Source organism: Mya arenaria, chromosome 5, assembly GCF_026914265.1.
Source record: "Mya arenaria isolate MELC-2E11 chromosome 5, ASM2691426v1".
NCBI classification, from domain to species: Eukaryota; Metazoa; Mollusca; class Bivalvia; order Myida; family Myidae; genus Mya; species Mya arenaria.
The window spans coordinates 27,678,367-27,701,131 of record NC_069126.1 but is presented as its reverse complement, the minus strand read 5'-3'; the positions used below and the strand labels follow the sequence as shown (position 1 = coordinate 27,701,131).

The window sequence follows — 22,765 nt, the reverse complement described above, 5'->3', positions numbered from 1 at the left end:
CTGTTACCTATTCAGGGTGATTTCATTCAGGGTGTTACTTATTCAGTCTGTTATCTATTCATGCTGATATCTATTCAGGTCATTACCTATTCAGGCTGTTGGTTATTGAGGCTGTTATTTATTCAGAATTTTACCCATTCAGGCTGATATCTATTCAGGTTGTTGCCTATTCAGCCTCTACATACATACTGTTTAAAACAACAACAACCCCTTGGATTATTTTTAGAGAATAGCAATTTCAATATGCATCTGTATTTCAGGAGGTAACCATCTCCCAGCTGCCCCCTCCCTTCACAGCACCCTGGCTAGCTCCTTGCCCATCCAGGCATGGAGACCCAACAACAACAACACCTCAAACATGGGCTCTAACCCATACCTGTAAGTAGTTGGATTCAATGTTATATATCTTCTGCATTATCATACTATCATTTATACATGTGTAGTAATTATATAATTCAGTCTCCATCCCTACCACCAGTTGACGCCATTATAACTTTTCTCTCTATAAAGAGGATCCTCACACGTGGCTATTTAGCACAATATTAAAATAATAAATCTAAAATTGATAAAAATGAGCCTTAGCAAAACCATAGATCTTTTATTTAATGGAGATGAATATGATATTATGATTTTATCATTAAATACTTATTTGATGATTTCTTATGACAACAACTTAAAACATCACTAAAATTATAATGAAGACAGTTTACCGATCATTTTACCTTAAACACTATTCATTTATGACTATCTTAAAAGTTATTACGGTACTTTAGGTACGGTAATTTAGTTATATATTAAAATTAAAAAAGACATTATTTCATGACTGCCACGTCATTTATGAAATTTAATATCAGGTTAAATGAAATAATGGGTAGCCTATGGGATCTGACAGATTATTATACATAATGTTGATACCTAGAGCAGACTCAAGCCAGCCCCACCAGTTGCAGTGAAGTTTCCATTCATACTGCTGCCATTATAGTGCAATATTTACATATCCCATGGCTATTCCATGGAGAGAAAACTGACAGTTGCTTTGCATGATCTGCTCAGTGTTATGACATAATAATTTATTTCATTGCTGCACTCTGATTTGAAAAGTGTGGCATTATTTGACCAATAGAAAATGATGTTTCTAGTTCCTTTTTTCCAGATGTTAAATATGTCATAATAACCGATTGTTTTCCTTAATTTTACCTGAAATTCTTTATTATTTAAAATCTACAGATAACATGCTCATGATTTCAAACTGCACGAACACACAAATAATACAAATCAATCATTAATTGAACCTTAATTAAACAAAAATTCTGTCTTATTTTTTTCATCACCTACATGAAACTTTTATGAGGATTCTAAGATTGTATACTGATAGCTCTCCACTTCATCCATTATTAATGACAATAACTACAGAGGGAAAAAAGAATGGGTAAATTCTGTACTCATCGACCTTAAATTATGATTTATTAAAAAAGATCAGGAATAATCAGAACGAGACCAGAAGTTATTAATTGCATGTTTCAATCAGTCGCTGGTGTTGGCCCTTGGGTAAGATCCTAAAACACTCCTGCTTTAGATCAATAAGCTGTCTCGATTTTGATACCTCTTCATTAAAAGCTCATTACAGTGATTTATTTCCTATCTGCTATATAAACAAAACGTTGTGAAATTAATATGTATTCTACATCTTGTGGCTCTTCATGTATGATTTTGCTTGATTTGTTTCAGATATAATCCACAACATAAAGTAGACTATGCAAGCCTGGTTTTGAATGCGGAACAATCACTAGAACGGAAGTGGAGAAAATATTTTGGAGGTTGGCATTAAGTATTGTTACCTATTTTAGCTAATTTGTTGATATTGTTGATATTAATCACTTTCGAGTCCCTTCCTGCATAGAAACCAGGGGCTTGTTTCAATAAAGGTCTAAGTCTATCTGAATCTTGAATTGAAATTTAATCTCATTGTCATATTTTTGTGTGTTTTGCTACATATTGGCATGAATTGAACTTTAGCCAGTATTAGGAACGATCTCAAATATTAAAAAATTAAGAATATGAACTTGTTCCCCAATGTGACATTTATACAGATGTTAGTTTATTGAAGTTGCGACTAAGATCCTTCAATGAAACATGGGCAGTTCTCATTAACCAACTTGGATGAATCCAAAGAAAAATAATTGTCCACTATAAGGAATGTTTAATTAGGGTCCAGTTTGACAGTGCTATACTCTGGTGCATGTTTAAGAACCAGGACAGCTCTAACCAGGATAACATTCTGTCTGAACACTTTGCTCCAAAACCTAATATGATAATCTTACAACTAGCTCTCCCAAATTTTATATGTCCTTAAATTCTGCATTATAGTGAAGAGGTAAAGTTAATGGTGGAAAAATTGGTTGTAATTGATAAATCAATCCGGATGACAATCTTAATAACATTTTCTCTGGTCTATTGCATATATATAAACAACAGGGTTGGACATAATTCAAAAGTTCATAAATAATCAATCTTTCAATTTGTATGATTTCAGATCGAAAGCCTCCTTTAAGCAGCTCAACAAGTTTTGTGCCCATGGGCGGAACGTCATTTGGCCACACCCCTGTAAGGTAAGGTAACCCTTAGTTACCCTTCAACAAAATATGCTAGTTGAATACTAGTTAGTATAATATTATTTCTAACACTTAGGTAATAACAGTAGTGGGATTTTCTTAGAGGGTACAAATGTGCCTTGTTTTACAAATAAAGATGTTGAATTATGCAGTGACTACAAACTTGTATTTAGGTGTTTATCAAACTACGCATAAGATTGCGACTTTTTGTTGTTTATCAATTTTTGAAGTAGCACTCATTAAAAACATAAGAATATAATTGTAAGCAAACTTTAAACATGACTTTAAAACCTTGAAAAAATGGTGGAAAAAAATCAAAAACACCGACAGAATCTATAGATACCAAATTAGCAGTATTTTTAGTTATTCACATTAATACTCATTGAAAACTTTAATTCTCTTCTTTGTTACTCTGCAAAAAGGATTTTGACAATATATCCCTCTCTACGAGATTTAATCACATTACGGTAAGAAAACATGATTCCATAGTAAGGCTACGTATTTCACATTTGGACAAAAAAGAATTTTAAGTTCATTAAAATTGGCATCGTGCAAATTTAATACTTCTGTTATTTGCTTTTCAGCACCTTGTCAGTTATTCATTTGATATATTTTCAATCAAAGTCTATGTTGTATTATTTCCCCTATGTCATTTTTTTTTCTCACAATTCAGAATCATTGTAATAGTAATATTTTTTCCTTTAAACTTCCTAGATTATATTTATGAGATTTATAACAAGCTTTTAACTATTTTTCATGCTTATCTTATTAGTTTTGCACTAAAAACAATAATTGTTCATTTTGCTTGTGCTATTTTAAGAAGTGCCCTGGCATTCAAACAGGCATTCGAATGCATGCATGACTCTGTGTACTTGCATATTTTGACTTACATTCACCTATTTTGGATTTTGAACGTTCTGTGTACATGTAGTACATTTTTCTATTATTTTACCAGTTTTATTTTATTTTACACTCGACACATACAATATGAGAACAGAGGTAAATACATGTAATACAAATTACAGGTATAAAATGTTCATCCAGGCGATTAGGTTTTTAAGTACAGCTAACATAATCAAACAAAGAAAAGGTAAAAAAAACAACAACACTTGTGGTAATATAAGTACTGTTCTTATTTTAATATACCATTAATGCATGGATTTTGCAACGTTTTTAAGAAAAAAAAATAGATTATTTTAACAAATTTGCTAACTTTAATTAACATTGTTACATCATTCTCATTCCTAATAGATTTAAATTCAAGATAATTTACTTTAAGTAATTTTATTTTGTTATTATTGTGGGGACATTTTGGGAGAAAATGAAATTCAACCTCAATTTAGTTTAGATTACAAGAAATGCCAACAAGATGCAGTGTCAAATTATGCTTAATAAAACAGAAGACATTTTCATATCAGTTACTACAGTTTTAAACTGTTATTTACGCAGTCTATATTACATGGTGTGTAAACCACAAAATACCAAATTCATTTCCTAAAATAATACGGTGATTATGCAATTTTGTTTCATCAAAATCGTTCAAGAAAATTATTAAGTATTTATAGCGTGTAGAATTGTATCTTATTCATAGGTTTAAGTTAAGAGTGACTGATTATTTATTTTATTTATGCACAGTTTAATTGTTTAACAAATGAGGTCATTTAAAATTGCATGATTTAAGTAGTTTGCCTGAAATATTAGTGTCATTGGAAAGTCAATTTAAGAAAATTATGGATACTTTGTGATTCTTAAATTACCAAATTAACTTTTTGCTTTTTATAGAAGAGGTAAGAAATAAGTGGTGCAAATATATACAAAAATAATGTTTAATCATAATATAAATATAATGTGAAGCATAAATTCTGGCATTGTCATTTCAAAACACAAAAAAATAACTTTGATTGATGTTCTTCTTAATTTGGAAGTGTGGAGCTAAGTGTGTGGGTTTTAATGACAGATTAGTTTTATAAGCATTTTCTAAGAATTTTATTTTTCAGCAGTGCATTTTTGTCATTTTTAGCTCACCTGTGCACTAAGTGTCAGTGAGTGCTTTAGGGGTGAATGTGTGGGATAAATACCAGAAGGTACCAAGGTATGGGTTCATGGATGCTTGTCATCCATCCCTTGTCCATAATGCCAACAGTTGCTTTAATCTACCTTAACTGATTGCATTCTGTTATTTATACGTTGTGTTAAACATTGCCAACACAGGCATAAGGGTTGGTTTTCCCATTATGGCTATTGTGAAAAACTAGAGATTTTTGATCAAATTTTGAAACAATCCCACAGAAATATTCTTTCACTCTACCAAACTGATCAAGATGTTGTGATCCATTGATAATATGTCCACATAGCTGGTTTTGTGCAAGGGCAATCAATTAAATATGCAGACTTTTTTAATACCTTAAAAAGTTTTCTAATGAGATTTGGGGAGAATACAAATTCTTTATTATTTTATATGAACTGCAAGAAAAATGTCAAACGCATTGACTCTTTGGTATTTTGAAGATTGTTTGAATACAAAAGGCTAAAATGGGGTTGTATGTAAATGTTTTAGATTACCGGTATACATATATACATTCATACAATGCCACCAAACTATGACTGACTGCTCTAATACGTTCTTGGTAAAATATAAAAATGATAAACAAATCTGACCCAAATTTTCTAAGAATCAAGCTTGATAGAAATGCATGATGGTGAAATGTATACAGAACAGTAGTATATTTTTCATAAAAATATCATTTCTGTAAACTTTTTGTTCCAAAGTGCTCTAAGATTACATACAGGTGACAGGACCACACAACTTGTATATTTGTTTAATGTCAAAGTTTGAAGGTGTCATAGAAAATCTTGCTTTTTTAACACCATCAAAATGACCATGAGTGAAAACTGAAAATGAAATAACGTTATATTACAAACTAAAACAATGTTGCCTGGCGTCATTGTAATTTTCTGTCTTGCTCTACCTAACCTTTTTTAAAATATAACTACATCAAGCAAAATTGAACCTGTATGAAAATTTGTATATTGAGAGATTTTTTTTTTTGAAGATTCCTTTTGGTGTATAAATAATTATATAATTTGTACCTCCATTAGATGTTTTATGTACTGTCTCTACGCATTTTTTGAAAGCCCCTCGTATATTACATTAGCATATTCCAATGATGATAAAGCCATCTCACCAGCTTAGTTATTTAGCATGAAACTTTAATTAATCAGTGAAAGGGGTCTAGTATTTAAGCTGTCTGTTGGTCTGAGCATCCAGGAGAATTTTCTCCCCAGGAAGTGGCCTGGAAAGTGTTTCTATAATTTCGCAGTTTTCTTCACCTTTGAGCTAAAAAAATAATTGTATAAGACTCAACTATATAAATAGTGAAGAGTCATCAACTTTGTTGTTAGTGTTTGCTTGAAAGCAATAATGAGCTATTGAACTCAGGCGAGCAATCTAGGGCCCTCATGACCTTCTTGTTTTAACAATTTGTACTAAAAATCTGAGGATATAAAGTTGACACAAATATACACTTTTTAACATTTCTGATCGGGAAACATTTTCCTGGAAATTCAACTGATGTGGAAAATTTATATTCAATCTTATTAATGATCACCACCTGAGGGTTTTTAAATTTATTGAATACAAAGTAAAAACATGCTTAATGTAGAGGACAATAACGTGATAAAAAAACCATTAAATATCATTAAAAAGAGTGGTTGCAGATTTACTTCAGAGCTAAATTCTGGGAAAATAAACCACATTGGTAATTCACGTCATGTTTTCGGAATTGCCACCTGAGAAAATAATTTACTCTTGAGTACTTTGTGACTTTGTGTGATAAACTAAAAGATGGTTTTCAAGAGATTAATTTTACAACAGGCCAATCAAATGAGCCAAGTATTTTGTGCAAACGTGACTGAGTCAATTCATATATATGGCCATGACCTGGTACTTAATGATCTTCTAACCTGAGGTTCTATGATAAACTATCAGTCTATAAGTGCAGTTGACCTGCTAAGTAAAGCAAATATGTTATGCGAGCCTCTGCAGTTTATGTCCATTCATCACTCAATCATATCTTAAAAAAACAAAGGATAGTCTCATTGTAAGAATTTTAAGAATACACTGGACAACTTTACGCTACAGCGTAATGTAAATGTGTCAAAACTGAAATCATTTTATTGTCTTTCAGAGAGCAGCTGCGTAATTTCCGCTCCAGCCTGTATGACGGTCCGTCAGGCCACTCAGTCACCCCACCCCCCTTTACGTCAACAACGAACGGTTTCCAGTCCAAGTTTTCAACGGACGAACGTCTAGCGGAACAGAAAGACTGGTTGAGGAAGTTCCAGCAGGATTTGAGTTTCGGTCCAACCTATTCAAAGGCCCCTGCATCTGATGCAGGATCTGTGTATCCTTATTATTATTATGACTATTTCTGAGGAAGATTATTGAATGTTATACAAGCTTGTTAGAGAAGGCATTGGTTTATTAACAAATTTAATACCAAGGGGTTGGAAGAGTTAGAGGAAAATTATATGAGTGGTCTTATATATAAGGAATGGATGCAATGCCATTCTAAGCTTGTCTGCTTTTTGGAAGAAAAAAAGTTGAGTTATTGTCATAGTCTTCGTGTTTTTGGTGATTGTTGTTTTTGTCATGGCTGTGCAAACACTTAGCCATAACTGATAAAAACAAGTAAAAGAGCCATAATCCATTACATTGTAAAATGTTACTACCCCGTAAAAAGCCTTAATCCATTACATTGTAAGAACGTTACTTCTACCTCATAAAAAGCCTTAATCCATTTCATTGTAAGAATGTTACTTCTACCTCATAAAAAGCCTTAGACCATTACATTGTAAGAACATTACTTCTACCTCATAAAAAGCCTTAGACCATGACATTGTAAGAACATTACTTCTACCTCATAAAAACCCTTAGACCATTACATTGTAAGAACATTACTTCTACCTCATAAAAACCCTTAGACCATGACATTGTAAGAACATTACTTCTACCTCATAAAAAGCCTTAGACCATTGCATTTTAAGAACGTTACTTCTACCTCATAAAAAGCCCTAATCCATTGCATTGTAAGAACGTTACTTCTACCTCATAAAAAGCCTTAGACAATTGCATTTTAAGAACGTTACTTCTACCTCATAAAAAGCCCTAATCCATTGCATTGTAAGAACGTTACTTCTACCTCATAAAAAGCCTTAGACCATTGCATTTTAAGAACGTTTCTTCTACCTCATAAAAAGCCCTAATCCATTGCATTGTAAGAACGTTACTTCTACCTCATAAAAAGCCCTAATCCATTGCATTGTAAGAACGTTACTTCTACCTCATAAAAAGCCCTAATCCATTGCATTGTAAGAACGTTACTTCTACCTCATAAAAAGCCTTAGACCATTGCATTTTAAGAACGTTACTTCTACCTCATAAAAAGCCTTAGACCATTGCATTTTAAGAACGTTACTTCTACCTCATAAAAAGCCCTAATCCATTTCATTGTAAGAACGTTACTTCTACCTCATAAAAAGCCCTAATCCATTGCATTGTAAGAACGTTACTTCTACCTCATAAAAAGCCCTAATCCATTGCATTGTAAGAACGTTACTTCTACCTCATAAAAAGCCCTAATCCATTGCATTGTAAGAACGTTACTTCTACCTCATAAAAAGCCCTAATCCATTGCATTGTAAGAACGTTACTTCTACCTCATAAAAAGCCCTAATCCATTGCATTGTAAGAACGTTACTTCTACCTCATAAAAAGCCTTAATCCATGGCATTGTAAAAACATAACTTTTACCTCATAAAAAGCCCTAATTCATTACAATTGTAAGAACGTACTATCAAAAAGAAAAGCTTTAATCCATTAATTCTAAGAACATTACATCATTAAAAATCTAGCTCTATTACAATACCAAAATGTACCCACCCAATAATGATTAGTTGTTGTTGGATATCCAAGTTCAGGCTAAAACTTATCAAAAAAGGTGTAAATTTCCGTATGTTTTTGCTTTTTTTCATATGCATATATTTTCCTTAACCTTTGATTAGCACAAGTTTACCCGGAGGCTCAGATAATAAAGTATCGGAACCTGTATCATGTTCAACCCCGACACGACGAACAGGCGGAGTTCGATTGGAATTGGACGAAAACGATGAAATACGAGTCCGAAAATTCTAGCATTACAACACTTTGTCATTTGTTTTATTTCTATTTATTAAATGCTTTACTGATTAAAGCATGTCAGATTTTGAATTGGCATTGGTATCGTTTTCATGCGAAGTGCTTATGTCACATTTATATGCATAAAACACACTAGTTTGTAGAAAATGGTACAGCAGATGTTGAATAGACACGTTAAAGGTGGTTAGCGCGTAGAATTAACATGATGCGAGATGAACATTCATTTTGCCAGGTCTCATGTTAGGGGTTGTTTTTGTCAGAGGTGGTCAAAGTAATCCATTGGATTATACAACCATGTGCTAGTATTTATTAACCAAGTATAAAAAAGAATGGCTGAATGACAACCAGCTTTGTGTTAGTTCACACTCAGTGCTAAAAAAGCTATTTGTAAAGTCATATTTCTCAATACAGTGGGTTTTGTAGCAGTCCAGCGAGGGAGCGTATTCAATAAGCAACTTTGTTTGACTTTAATTTAATATTAGAAACTGAGTGTTTTGATTGGCCTGTATATTTAGCTGACCAATAGGCTGAATGGAATCACTGAGGCATGTCTAAGGATAAGACCAATATTGAATACTGGCCCAGGCACCTGTTTTGATGGTGTTGGTAAACAACACACTGCTTATGACAAATACATCTGAATGTTATGTTTTCTCAGATACCAGATATATGTTTTTTCTGGTCATGTGACCAGTGCTGTAAAAATCGCTCTTCCACCCCCCATGGAAGATGAGTGGTTGTGGTTGTATATGATTTTAAGTCATGAAATTTCATAACAGAAGGATCAAAATCAGAATTATATAAAATATTGCAACTTTGCAAGAATGTAATATTTTTAAGGATTATTTTGACGTCAACTGTTATATCAAATACTGCGCATCAAAACATCATTGAACAATGACGCATGAGAAAGCTTGTAATAAACCTAAAATTTGACAAATTTGAATGTTTAAGTAATGCAAGAAAAAGTGTAAATCAAAGTGTTTCTGGTGCTGATGGTAAACTCTGACACTCAGGCATGCATTGTCACTGATAGCTCAGCAAACCTCATTGTAAAACACATAATAGATATGTTAAATATCACTTGGGATAAGTCAGAACTGTCTGTGTGAACTTGGTGCTGCACTGCAATAATGCCTAAGTAACAATGTGTTATAACTTCATTAATGGTTGTGATGATGTGAGAACATTGAAAGGCTCCCAGACAGTGAATTATGTAACATATTGATTTGTTAATTAAAATTAACATCAATTTTGCCAAAAAGAGTTCAGCAAAATAAACAGTTAATGATGAATATATACATTTTACATATTCAGTTTTGAATCCACTGTACTGGTTTGGCGTCATGTTCACTGTCAATATTGTAATAGATAATTATGGTCTTGTGCTGAAGTTAATATCTTTCGTTTCGGTATTCTTTTGTATAAGCGCCATTTGAGGAATTTGACAAATTTGTACATGTAGTTCAGTCAAATCACGCCATATATTATGGCTATTTATTATATTGTAAATTATACTAGAAGACAATAGTTTATATAAGTTTGTTGTGCAACAGATATAATCGACAAGGATATTTTATTCATTTGATGTAAATCTGTGATTTTTGTTTGGGTAAATTGTAAAAGCCAGTTATTTTTATGTTAGGTCTAGACTTAAACAATATTGTACAAACAAAATTGTGAGGTCTTCAATTCTTAGCTTTATGTGATATGTTTATGTTGATATGTTATATCTATTTTTAAGTTTTCTTATGAATTTTGAGATCAAGAGTGAAAAAATCTGGTTAATTCTTACATTTAAGACAATAAAATAAAGTTAACATATCTCGGGGATCTATCTCTCTGAAATAGTTTTCAAAGGTTGTAAATATTGCACATATCGCAACTATGATTGCATTTCTTTGTATTTTTATATGAATCTCATTGTCACACTTTTACAAATTACCGTCCATGACTTTTTAATTCTCATAATCTAAATATCAATTTATGATTTAGCGTATCATTTTTGAAATTCTTTACTTTAAATGGGCATGATAATTATTTATTAATTTGCTAGTTACTTTTGTCATTTTAATTTGGAACTATTTATATGGCGCATCGTTGACATTCTACTCTGAGTACTTTGGTTGTCAAACAATCGGTTCAGAAAGTGGAACTTAATTGGTAATAAAGACTCCGTTTTAAGCATGTGATAAAAAAGATCTGACACTCGTTGTCATTTAATTCAAGAATTTTATTAAACTCGTCCATGAAAGTTGTTAGTAAGCTCGCCAGAGATTCGCTTACTAACAAATTTCATGAACATATTTAATAAAATCTTGTATTAAATGACAACTCGTGTCAGATCCTATATTTATGTTTTATGTGCTACTTTTTTGCTGGTCTGATTTTACAAGATAAACAAAATTGAGATGTTTTCCTAGACTTGCTGACATCTTCAGGGGTGAGGTCATGGTCTTTTTTGCCATAACTCAAAATATTTTGAGTTTTATGGAATAAATCACAAGCAAGCGTAGCTAGCTCCGTAATTACTTCCATAAAATTCAAAATATGAATGATAACAGATTTACCGTTTGACACATTTTGTAAAAGAAGTGATTGAGTTTGGTCATGTAGGCCGCATACAGGAATAATAACTGACAATTTTCTACATATCAAGGTGTAAGGACTGTAAGAATATATACATGATACCATGAATACAGGCAATAACAATGGGTACCAGTTTAAGAGTTAGCAAGATCCATTAATATAGTTCAAAATTCTGGGGTTATTGCAGTTCATTTACAGGAGTTCTTGACCTTAGTTAACTGCAGTTGTTGGCCTCAGTTTACTGGAAGTATTGGCCTCAGTTAACTGGAGTTATTGGCTGTTAGGTAGCATTATTTTCCATGGCTAAATAGCTATTGTCCTTAGATAAATGCAGTTGTTGGCCTCTGTTAACTGGAGTAATTGGCCTTTGTTAACTGGAATTATTGTCCTCAGTAAACTTGGGTTTTTGGCCTCAGTTAACAGGAGTTAATGTCCTCAGTTATTTTGAGTCTTTGGCCTTAGTTACCTTAGATAACTTGAGTTATTGGCCTCAGTAAAGTGGAGTTATTGGCCTTAGTTATATCTATTTATTGGCCTCAGTAAAGTGGAGTTATTGGCCTTAGTTATATCTATTTATTGGCCTCAGTAAAGTGGAGTTATTGGCCTTAGTTATATCTATTTATTGGCCTCAGTAAAGTGGAGTTATTGGCCTTAGTTATATCTATTTATTGGCCTCAGTAAAGTGGAGTTATTGGCCTTAGTTATATCTATTTATTGGCCTCAGTAAAGTGGAGTTATTGGCCTTAGTTATATCTAGTTATTGGCCTCAGTAAAGTGGAGTTATTGGCCTTAGTTATATCTAGTTATTGGCCTCAGTAAAGTGGAGTTATTGGCCTTAGTTATATCTAGTTATTGGCCTCAGTAAAGTGGAGTTATTGGCCTTAGTTATATCTAGTTATTGGCCTTAGTTGTATCAAGTTTTTGACAATAGTTAACTGATAAAAGCAGGTGAATGTTGGCATTTGATTGTGTTGGACAGTATCTATCAAATTTTCTAAAATATCACAGCATTTTAAAGGCTGCTTGTATCTTAATAATTTACCTATCAAAACATACTTATTGTCTATTATTCTAGATGAAACCCTATAGTAAATGCAAGAAATGTAGATGTTTCTTTTATCATCCTTATTTTCTACCATTTAAACTTTACCTTCTACTGATTATTTATTTAAGTGTTGACCACACTTAGATATCGCACAACATTCATATAATAAAAGAAGCATATTACTTTGGATAAATTGAAGCCAGAAATTCAAAGCTTAAGTGTTACGTTTTGTATATATGCCTGTAAATATGTATATAGAGTGCAAATGCCAAATGAAGATTTTCTAACGGTTCTTGTAAGTGCTGTTCATATAAAACTATCCCCTTGTTGTCCCTTTGTTTGAAATTCAAGTAATTCTGTCTTTTTTCTTTTCAATCTAATATTCATTCTTCCCAGATTTTATTTTTGTTCTTTTTCTGCAGTGAAATTAATTGTACTCCCAACTCCCTTTGACTGCTATACCATAAAGAAATATGAACTATTCAAAAAATTAGTTATATATTAAAATATTCATTGACATTTTAGAGGCTTTTTTATCTTTCATTGTGTTTACCTTAGACTAATTAATAATACCTTCCTAGCAAAATATCAGAGCATAATTAAATTGTGTACAAAGTAATCAAGGAGAATTTTTAGATTAATTAGTAAAATTTATGATCTGTTTGATGATTTCCTGAAACTAAATATATTAAAAAGCCCTCATAGGTTGCCAAGGTGATATTAATACTTTTATTAATAATGGCTCCAGACCCCCCCCCCCCCCAAAAAAAAAAAGATTGTATTTCAAGATTAAAAAAAAAAAGAGTAAATATTTGGTTGATACTTTATTTCATGTCAGTTTTGACATTCAAGTTTGCTTCAAATATGAAGTCAAGAGAGCCTTGAGAGGGCTTCTAAAGAGACATTTGGGGCTCAAAGAACCCCCTAAACCCATCGCTAAAATGGTTTCAGCCCTTTAGCTGCCAGGTCAATCACATCCTTAAATGTTGCATGACATTTCATTGTCTACTGTTATCTTTTGCAAAATTATAGTGCATATCAGAAAAACAATAAAAAAAATGATATTAGGCCTATGTGAAATTGTTCCTTTTAATAGTAATGATAAATAGTTTTTTTTTTACAAGCATGAGAATAATGAAAACACTTATTTTCACACATGTGTGTTCATTATTTCATACAAATGCATCATCTAATGTACAAATCTTGGCTGTCTGGAAGTCCAAAAAAAATTGATAGCACTTGAAAGGAAAAAGAAGTTGTGAAAGTTCAATTGAAAATAACGTTACAAACAATATCTTTGACTTTGGAAGTTAGCAGAATAGGTCATTTCACGTCCAAATTTCAGTTAATTTTTTTATACAAATTGATGTAACTTTATCAATGTTTTTTTTTCAGTCATTTGTTTTACAAAAGCAACCAGTGGCATAATATAATGATGATTTTATTTGTGCATCGTATACCTTAAGTTATTTTACATTTTTTTCCTGTATATTTTAGACCTCAAACAACATGTCAAACATGGCCTATTGAGATATTTTTATGTCTTATTTTTCTTTTATTTTTTATTTGAAACAGAATGATTGATTTTTGATAAATTGTACAGCTGATGATGAATATGTTGATATGTTATTGTATATAAATGTAATTAGAAAAAATAGAATAAAATCAAACTACTATGCAAAATAAATACTTATTTTCACCTTTTGTTGTTATATATTTCGCTGTATGAACGTTACTCATTTTCTGTGCTGTAAATAAAATCTAGGGAGGTATTCAAAATGCAACAAACTCATTTTTTATGGCATACATTATTGACTTATTGGTCATAAATGTCACATAATTTGACCAATATAATTGAATACCATCCCCAGACCTAAACTGACAATCTCATTTGAAGAAATGTATTTCTTTCCTCAGAAAATTGATTACCAAATTTGCTGTTTGACCGATCTGTTTGTATCCGTATACAATTCTTATGTCCGTCCTCTCTATGGTATTGGAACGACACACTTTCTAAGTAAAATATGGTGAAAAAAATCACCATGTCTAGATAATTTGCAATATGCTCAATGTATATGTTCCATCATGGTCAAGGTTGCATCAGGGTCAAGGTTGTATCAGGGTCATAGTTTCATCAAGGTAAGGTTTGCCTCAGGTTCCTGGCTGCATCAGGGTCAAGTTCGCACCAGGAATAAGGTTGCATCAGGATGAAAGTTCCATTTGCTGATAGGATACATGTCTCTTCCAAAACTGGTATGGAACATATTGTCCTAGGACTTTAAAATACCCTGCCCTGTTCAATCATGCTATTCCACACCCTACCCAAATGTTCAATATTTTGAAGCAATTATGATAATATATTAAAAAAACATGTTCTCCATATCTGTATGATTTATACATCCTTTGGGTAAAGATTGCATCAGGGTCAAGGTTGTATAAGGGTCATTGTTACATCAGGGTCAAGGTTGCATCAGGGTGATTTTTGCATCAGGGTCAAGGTTGCATCTGGGTCAAGGTTGCATAAGGGTTAAGGTTCCATCAGCACAGGTAAAGGTTATATCAGCTTGAAGGTTGTACTGGGGTAATGGTTGCATCAGGGTCAATGTAAAATCCATATTAATGTTTCATCAGGGTTAGTGTTTGATCAGGGTCATGATAACATAAGGGTTAATTTTGCACCAGGATCATGGTTACATATAGATCAAGGTTGCATCAGGGTTAATGTTGTATCAGGGTTAATGTTGCATCAGGGTATCGGGTAAAGATTGCATCAGGGTAAGGCTTTGATCAGGATTATGGTTACCTTAGGGTCAAGGTTGCATCGGGGTCATGTATGCATAAGGGTCAAACTTGCATGTGCTTATACAAGGTTGCATGTCTATTCAATATAAACTTATGGACATTTTATATGGAATTTCAAAATATACTCCGAAACTCAATCCTTTTTCTTATACCAGGCCCCAATTTCTCGAAACTTCTTAAGTCCCTTATAACAGGATTGAGCTAATTCACTATTTTTGTTTTCCTATAATTTGTATAATATTTACTTCTTTAAGAGTTTTTATACTTAAGAGAGGAGTTATGTTTATGATAATCAAAATTTACCATTTTTTCATTTATAAAAAATCAATTTCAGTATGTACTTTGACTTATTGAAATAAGCTACTTAAGCCTGTTAAGCTTAAGAAGTTTCGAGAAATTGGGGCCAGATACCTTATTTCTATGTTGTTGAATTCACCTCGAAATAATACTGTTAAACATCACTGTAATTAATCCTCAAGGATAAGTAGAAAATATAAATATATATACAACATAAACTTAATCATTCGATTTAGAATGGTTTGGGAAACACAGCCTAGAAATATTTAATTGTTTACAATGTTACCATCATACAATAGTAAGGAGAAAGTGAACAAATCTTGTTATTACTCACCAATAGATAAAATTATGAGATAATCATGAGATGAAATCATGAAAATTAATGATATTGCCGTCAATTGCTAGCTGGAGTCTCTCGATTCCCTCTCAAAACAATTACCATTATAACCTTACTGACTTAACCTTTTGTTCTCAGCATACTTGGACTGATTTATATTCACCCAGACAATCAAAAAAAAACGCACTGGTTTCAGGAGAACCATTCGTCAAGAATTGGGATTATTTGTCACAGCATTGTAATGACCATTTTCGAACAACAATGCTGCTGGTATATGAGTTTTGTATTACAGTCAAAACATATTTTATTGAGCAAATTCACGGTGGAGAACCCACGTGACTTATTTGGTAAAGTGCACGGCAAAAAATGTCAACAAGTCTCGATTCAGGTAAGGTTTTTAAAGATAACTTTCTTAATATTTGCAGAATTTTTGTGATTTAAGACCATAAACCCCGCATTTAAGAGCTCTATCCACGGTAATAAAGAACTTTCTCTAATATCCTAAAGTTTTCCTGAAAATCTTGACCAACTGATTTCTCAGGGTTGAAATCTAAGGCAAAGTACACGGCTTTTGACAAATCTATCGCTTTATTTCATGTTAGCCGTAAATAATTTATACAAAAATCTTATTTTAAGCAAAGTGTATGTATTTCAAAGTTTTCAGCGTGTATTATTGAACTTCTTATAGTTATTTCAAAGGCGAAAATGAACTAAAACCAAATTGATAAAGTACACGGACATTTTAGGTTTGATAAAGTATACGGTCGTTTACAACCTTCGGTGTATAAACTCATTATTTCACTGACTGATGCTTAAACGAGTTATTATAAATATATTTATTATTTCTATTCTTCAAATTCATTATTGAACATTGCTCCATGTTTAAAAAGACGCATTGTAATGGAATGGCAATGGAAGAATGAACGCGTTTTAACATTTAGACCGACGGAGTCGCCTAAATGATGGACTCATTTTCATGAATCATGGAAACATGTGTTATCACACTGAAGTTCAGTCCCGTATTTTAACAATATATTCCCAATTGACATATAAAGGGCTTGAAGTTTTTGTAAAGGGTGTTCAACTTCTTTTTCGTATCGTATATGTAGAACGTGTTTGTATTCATTATACATGGTAAACAGTAACACATAACTGCATAATAGCTCTTCATTTTGTCAATTTTGAGAAAGAAAAGTGTTCTTGTACTTTTAATGTCTTCGATTGCTAACTGATTTGAAAGACATATAAGTATGTGATATTTGCTTCATTTCAGAATATGACGACTCCGACTTTATACAAAGAATGCGGAATGGCATTTCAAAATAAAAAAAACATCTAGCAGACTACGATAGAAGGCATTCTGGTCAATTGCCATCGTTTTTGCGGGAAAGTGTTTACACAGACACAGGTTAGTTTTTAGCTTTATTTTTTCGCAGAGAAATAAGAATATACTAACAGTTATACTTTTATTATGACTCCCCTCGTGTAGAAGTTAAGATTTGCCGTCGTCTGACTGTGTTTCAACGTTTTTTAGGGGTTGCGTTTTTCACATAATAATGTGGTCCATGTTTCAGTTGACAGGGTTTTATTAGTTTTATGGTGCTGATTACACGATCAAACACTCACTGCGTGGCAGTAATATAGTGTTTTTTATAAATTATATTCAAGTACTAACATTGCCAGCATTTATCGCTAACTTGTGACAGTACATGTCTTTTTTATAGGTGCAGCAATCACGGCGAGACAAAGTTGCACGTTTGCAAATATTGTGGCAAAACTGCTCTTGCAAGTCTTAAAGATATACGAAAGACGCGAAAGCGGCCAATTGAAGCTAACCTGTGATGTGTGTGGGTTCAAATTGGGTGACACGACCAATATCAGTGACCAGATTTCTACTAGACACAGGGGAATAACACGTCACAAATGTCTACAGTGTTGCTCTGCATTCAAGCAGGCACGTTAAGGCGAAACACACCTAATCAGGACATCAACTGCATTTCAGTATGTTGCCGAGTTAAAATAACGTTTTGATGAGTTTAACATTTTATTAAGATAAATAGTAAAACGTACTGTTACCAAATGGTGCTCTTTCAAAATGTTCGTTTGTCTTACAGTACTGAAAAAAACGCTGTGTAAAATTAGTATGAAAACGGATTGAGCATAAAACATTTTCACAAGGTTTAGAGATGCATTGTTGTCATTTTCCCATTGATGCCCTATAAACTGCATGTATCTTATATAATTCAGCAAGCTTTGAAACACAATTATTTTGTAATCACATTTAAGCCTTTAGTCTAGAACATTATAATGTTCCATGCTCAGCTCTAAATCTAGATGTTATAGTCTTAGTCCTAGCCTGTAAGTTGGTAATATAGTGTGCTCTCCTTCCTCCTTGCTGTTTCCCATCTAACTCCGAGCCTCCATCTTTACAATGAGTTCCTGTCTGTATTGTTCGAACGACCGCAGTTTTACTGATGTAAATCAGATAATAATTGTTCAGACTGAACCAAATAAAAGATTCAGCGATACCTGAAATGTATGAGCAATATGCTTTAAATGTGGAAATATATATATACTAATTGTGATGTGCCTATTTTATTGTTTTATATCACATCAAAATAGGAACATTCATGAAATTTATTATCACCACAAACGGGCCGCTAACTACAGAGATGTTTTATTCGCCGTCAGTCCAGATTATAATTTATAAGTAAAACTATCTGATTTTTGAAGAAATGTATGTATGATTTATTGACCTGCATATTAAAAAGTAATCGAAATTATAATGGCTGACTTTCTCTTAAATTATCCCATAGACTATCTTTCAACTCCTCATTAAATATAATTGCTAAATATTTAGTTATTTAGGTGTGCGTTATAATGCAAAATTTATTGATACAACTTAAATAAAAACTAAACACTATACATTCTGACTTCACGAATAGAAAATGCTTATATAACTATTAGTTTGTAAACCGCACTCTACTTTCAAACATAAACTAAAATGACCGTGTACTTTATCATCCTAAAATGTCCGTGTACTTTACTTTTGACATTTGTTGCCGTGCACTTTACCAAATAAGTCACGTGGGTTCTCCACCGTGAAATTTTATCAACATTTCAATACAAATACATAATCAAATTTCAGGATTGGAACGGTAGAAATAAACTAATAGGGTTCCTTTCCCTGTTATGATAAATTACAATTAGCATTTGAGGCGGATACTAGTGATGGAGTTATAATCATATTAATATACAAGCTCATATTAAATAATGTTTAAAATTTAGGCAATTGAATGATAGACATTAAATGCAATAACCTTTATTGTAGAAAAAACTAGAAAAACTGTATTGAATTAGAAAAATATATAGTATGAGAAAGAACGAAGAAGAAAAGAAGGAGAGGCTAAGTAAAAGATGTGTTAGTGTTGGTGGTTTGAGTCGATCACTGGCTTTCAAATCTTTTTGACAAATAAATAAAACGATGAACTGCATCAAACATAGTACTATTTTGCTCTTCAGTCATTGTGTCATCACCATATAGTAAGCAGCGGAGGGTAACCTCAGTGAGAGATTGAACAGTATTAAACGTATTTTGCCTTTGTTCAGTAAAGAGAGGACAAATAAAGAGATAGTGGTTTGTAGTCTCCTGTCTTCCACACATGCAAAATGGTGAGGGAACAATATTTTTAACATAGAGATGGTGATTCAGGGAACTACAATCGTTGCGTAGGCGAGTGTGCAGGACCTGAAGCCGGCGTTTCCCGTAATAAAATATTCTAAGTGTTTTGGGCTTATCAGAATAGAGGTATGATTTAAAACCAACAATATTGTTTATAGCCTTTGCGTCAACTGGAAGAGAATTCCATGCAGATATTGTAGAAGGAAGGAATGAATTCATATACAAAGATGTGCGGGCTCGGAAACTAGATATATTGGATGAATTTCTAAGTGTCCTTGATGAAGCTTGTCCTACTGTCTGGGGAACCAAAACCGACAAGTAATCTGGCGTATAACCATTTTTCATTTTAAAGAGAAGAAGTTTGTGTTTCTTGCGTCTAGTACTTAAAGTTTCCCAACCAGATTCAATTTGTAGTAAATGCAGAGAAACAAGTCTAGTACAACCAGTAACTATACGTGCACATTCGTTTTGTATTTTATCCAGTTCGTCTTTTTCGTATTGTGTACAATTATCTCAGATAGCATCTGCATACTCCAAGATAGGCCTAATAAAGGAAAGAAATATTACATCCAGAGACCGCCTATCAAGTAGATAACGAAGACGTTTCATTATATTAACTCCGGACCAGGCTTTATCTTTGATGTAGTTAATATGAGCATGCCAACTGCAATCATCAGAGAGAGAAATGTTTGTGAGTTTTAACAGAAGGAATAGCTGTGTCAAACATATTCACTGGTGGGTGAATGGGTTTATTTCTTTTACGAGATATGACCATTGATTCTGATTTTGATGGGTTGAACTTAACGAGCCATTTGTCGGCCCAGAGAGATATTTTGTTAATATCATTCTGTAGTTTTAAGGCTGTAGACTGAGGGGAATCGACAATAACAAAGAGACTCGTATCATCCGCAAAAAGGTTTATATTTGAATCAACCTCCTTAACAATATCATGATGTATACGAGGAACAAAAGAGGACCTAGAATTGATCCCTGTGTGACTCCAGCTTTAATCTCAGATAATGAGGAAGTAGCTCCTGGAATTACAACGCGCTGAGACCTATTTCCTAAGTTATTGGAAAACTAAGACAGTATGCGACCAGAAAGTCCTGCTTGTTCAAGTTTGTACATTAGACCACGATGCCAAACTTATCAAACGCTTGACTTATATCGAAAAAGACAACTCTTATTTCAAGTCCATCGTCGAGAGCTTGACAAAATGTATTATATAGATAAGTTAACTGGTTAACAGTAGAGTCACCGGGCATAAAACCTGATTGGAAACTGGTAAAGAAGTGTGAATCACGAAGAAAATTGAATACATGTTTAAATACAATTCTTTCAAAGACCTTTTCCATTGTATTAAGAAGAGAGATTGGGCGATAGTTAGAGGGGTTGGAAGGATCACCTTTTTTGAAGGCGGCGCAGACATTTGAACATTTCCATTCTAATGGCATAACCGAAGAATTAAGCGAAACATTAAACAATTCACATAAAGGTTTACTAAGTTGGACAGATTCTTCACGTAGGATACGATTATTAATGTCATCTGGGCCCGATGCTTTACCTGTCTTGAGACAATTAATTGCATCCTCAACCTCAGATGGTAAAATGATTAAGGATTCTAGTTTTCCTTGTTCAGCTCTAATTGTGGGGGAACAGCTTGACTAGAGTCGTCAACGTATGTTTGGCGGACAAAAAGTCATTGAGAATATCCGCCTTATATTTTTCATCCGTAACAAGCTCACCATCAAGTGGATTGACTAGTGACGGAATGCCCATTGATGTTGTCGGAGTGATAAATGATTTTAAAGTTTTCCACCAGTCCTTTGAACTGAGCTCACTGGATTTGAGATTCGAAGCAAGTTTATCAAAATAAAGTGATTTAGAACTACGAACGATAGCAACTACTTCGTTTCGCAAGCTGCGGAACCTAGTCCAATGTGTCGGATTATTTGTATTTAGCTTTTCTAAAGGCACGCTTTCGCTGCCGGATTTTTAATTTAATGCTAGCGTTCATCCAAGGAGGTTCATTTGGATAAATATTTACTACCTTGCTTGGAATACAACTGCTGGCAAAATCAGTAATAGTTTGTGTTAGATTAGAGGTAAACAGATCTATATTAGCATTTCTAACAGTTGTACACAATTGCCATTATCATATTTCCATACTTTACGACGAGAGAACTTCTGTACTGATTTTTGGTATCTAAAAATTCCAAATATAGGGCAATGAAATCGAATGTTTTGCTCGAGAAAAGGCTCACCAACGCCACTATGGACAAGAGAGTTTGAGTTAGAGACGAATAAAGGTCAATAATTGAGGACGAATGCTCAGTAAAATGTGTTGATTCTGAGATACAGTGCTCAAAGCCAAACTGCTGTGACAGAGAATGAATCTTACGCCCTGAATTATTAACTTGAATGTTAAGATTGAAATCACCTGTTACAATAACATCATCAATACCGCGTTCTCTCGCCAAGCCTGTTGAGTTTTCAATGTTATTAAAGTAATTGTTACCCGAATTAGGAGGACGATAGAAGACACCAAGCAGAACACGCTTTGTTGTGCGGATCTTAATTTCCAACCAAAGACACTCGATATCATTTAGTTCTATATCGTTTCTTCTTTTAAAATTGATATCTTCTTTGATATAAGCGGCAACACCACCATACGAATCACCGCAACGATTTCGCCGGGCCGGTCGCGAAAATCCAGGAATAAGAATTTGGTCGTCTAATATTGAATAAGCTAACCACGTTTCCGAAAAGGTAAGAATATCGAAGGAGGCTAACTCAGTCGTAAGTAAATCCAGTTTCGGTAAAAGACTTTGAATATTGTAGTGTATAAGGGACAGGTAGTTTGGACTACACAAGAAATTCGAAATATTAAGAGAACTTTCACCATTCAAACTGACTGTGGATGAATTGTGACTTGAACTAGGACCAGGATTTGGGTGAATATCTCTGGACAATAAAATAATAGTGTACAACCAAGCTAGTATAACCGTGGAAAATAAAAAATCCGTTAATTGTTTCGCAAAACAAGCATTATTACGATACGTTTCACTTGGAAGATAAGAGCAAGCTCCATCGGACATAGACAAGTGAATGTTGTTCGAACGAACAATATTTAACTTGACTGAGTAGCTGCTATGACTGTTCTGAACTATAACTAATGCGAAAAATATTGTCACAAATAATTGGA

The 22,765-nt window shown here is 33.1% G+C and overlaps 1 protein-coding gene across 5 annotated transcripts in view; it reads left to right on the top strand.

Annotated features, from left to right (window-relative positions):
* The window catches only part of LOC128234611 (centrosomal protein of 164 kDa-like), a 50,795-nt gene extending 36,654 nt beyond the window's left edge, over positions 1-14,141 (top strand). For all 5 annotated transcript variants that reach the window (XM_052948949.1, XM_052948950.1, XM_052948952.1 and 2 more), the window contains 5 exons: positions 261-378; positions 1,729-1,817; positions 2,534-2,609; positions 6,800-7,015; positions 8,676-14,141. In XM_052948949.1, coding sequence (XP_052804909.1) covers positions 261-378; positions 1,729-1,817; positions 2,534-2,609; positions 6,800-7,015; positions 8,676-8,805 — 629 coding nt within the window. In that variant the 3' untranslated portion in view covers positions 8,806-14,141. The remainder of the gene's footprint in view (positions 1-260; positions 379-1,728; positions 1,818-2,533; positions 2,610-6,799; positions 7,016-8,675) is intronic.
* The last annotated feature ends 8,624 nt before the right edge of the window (positions 14,142-22,765 follow it).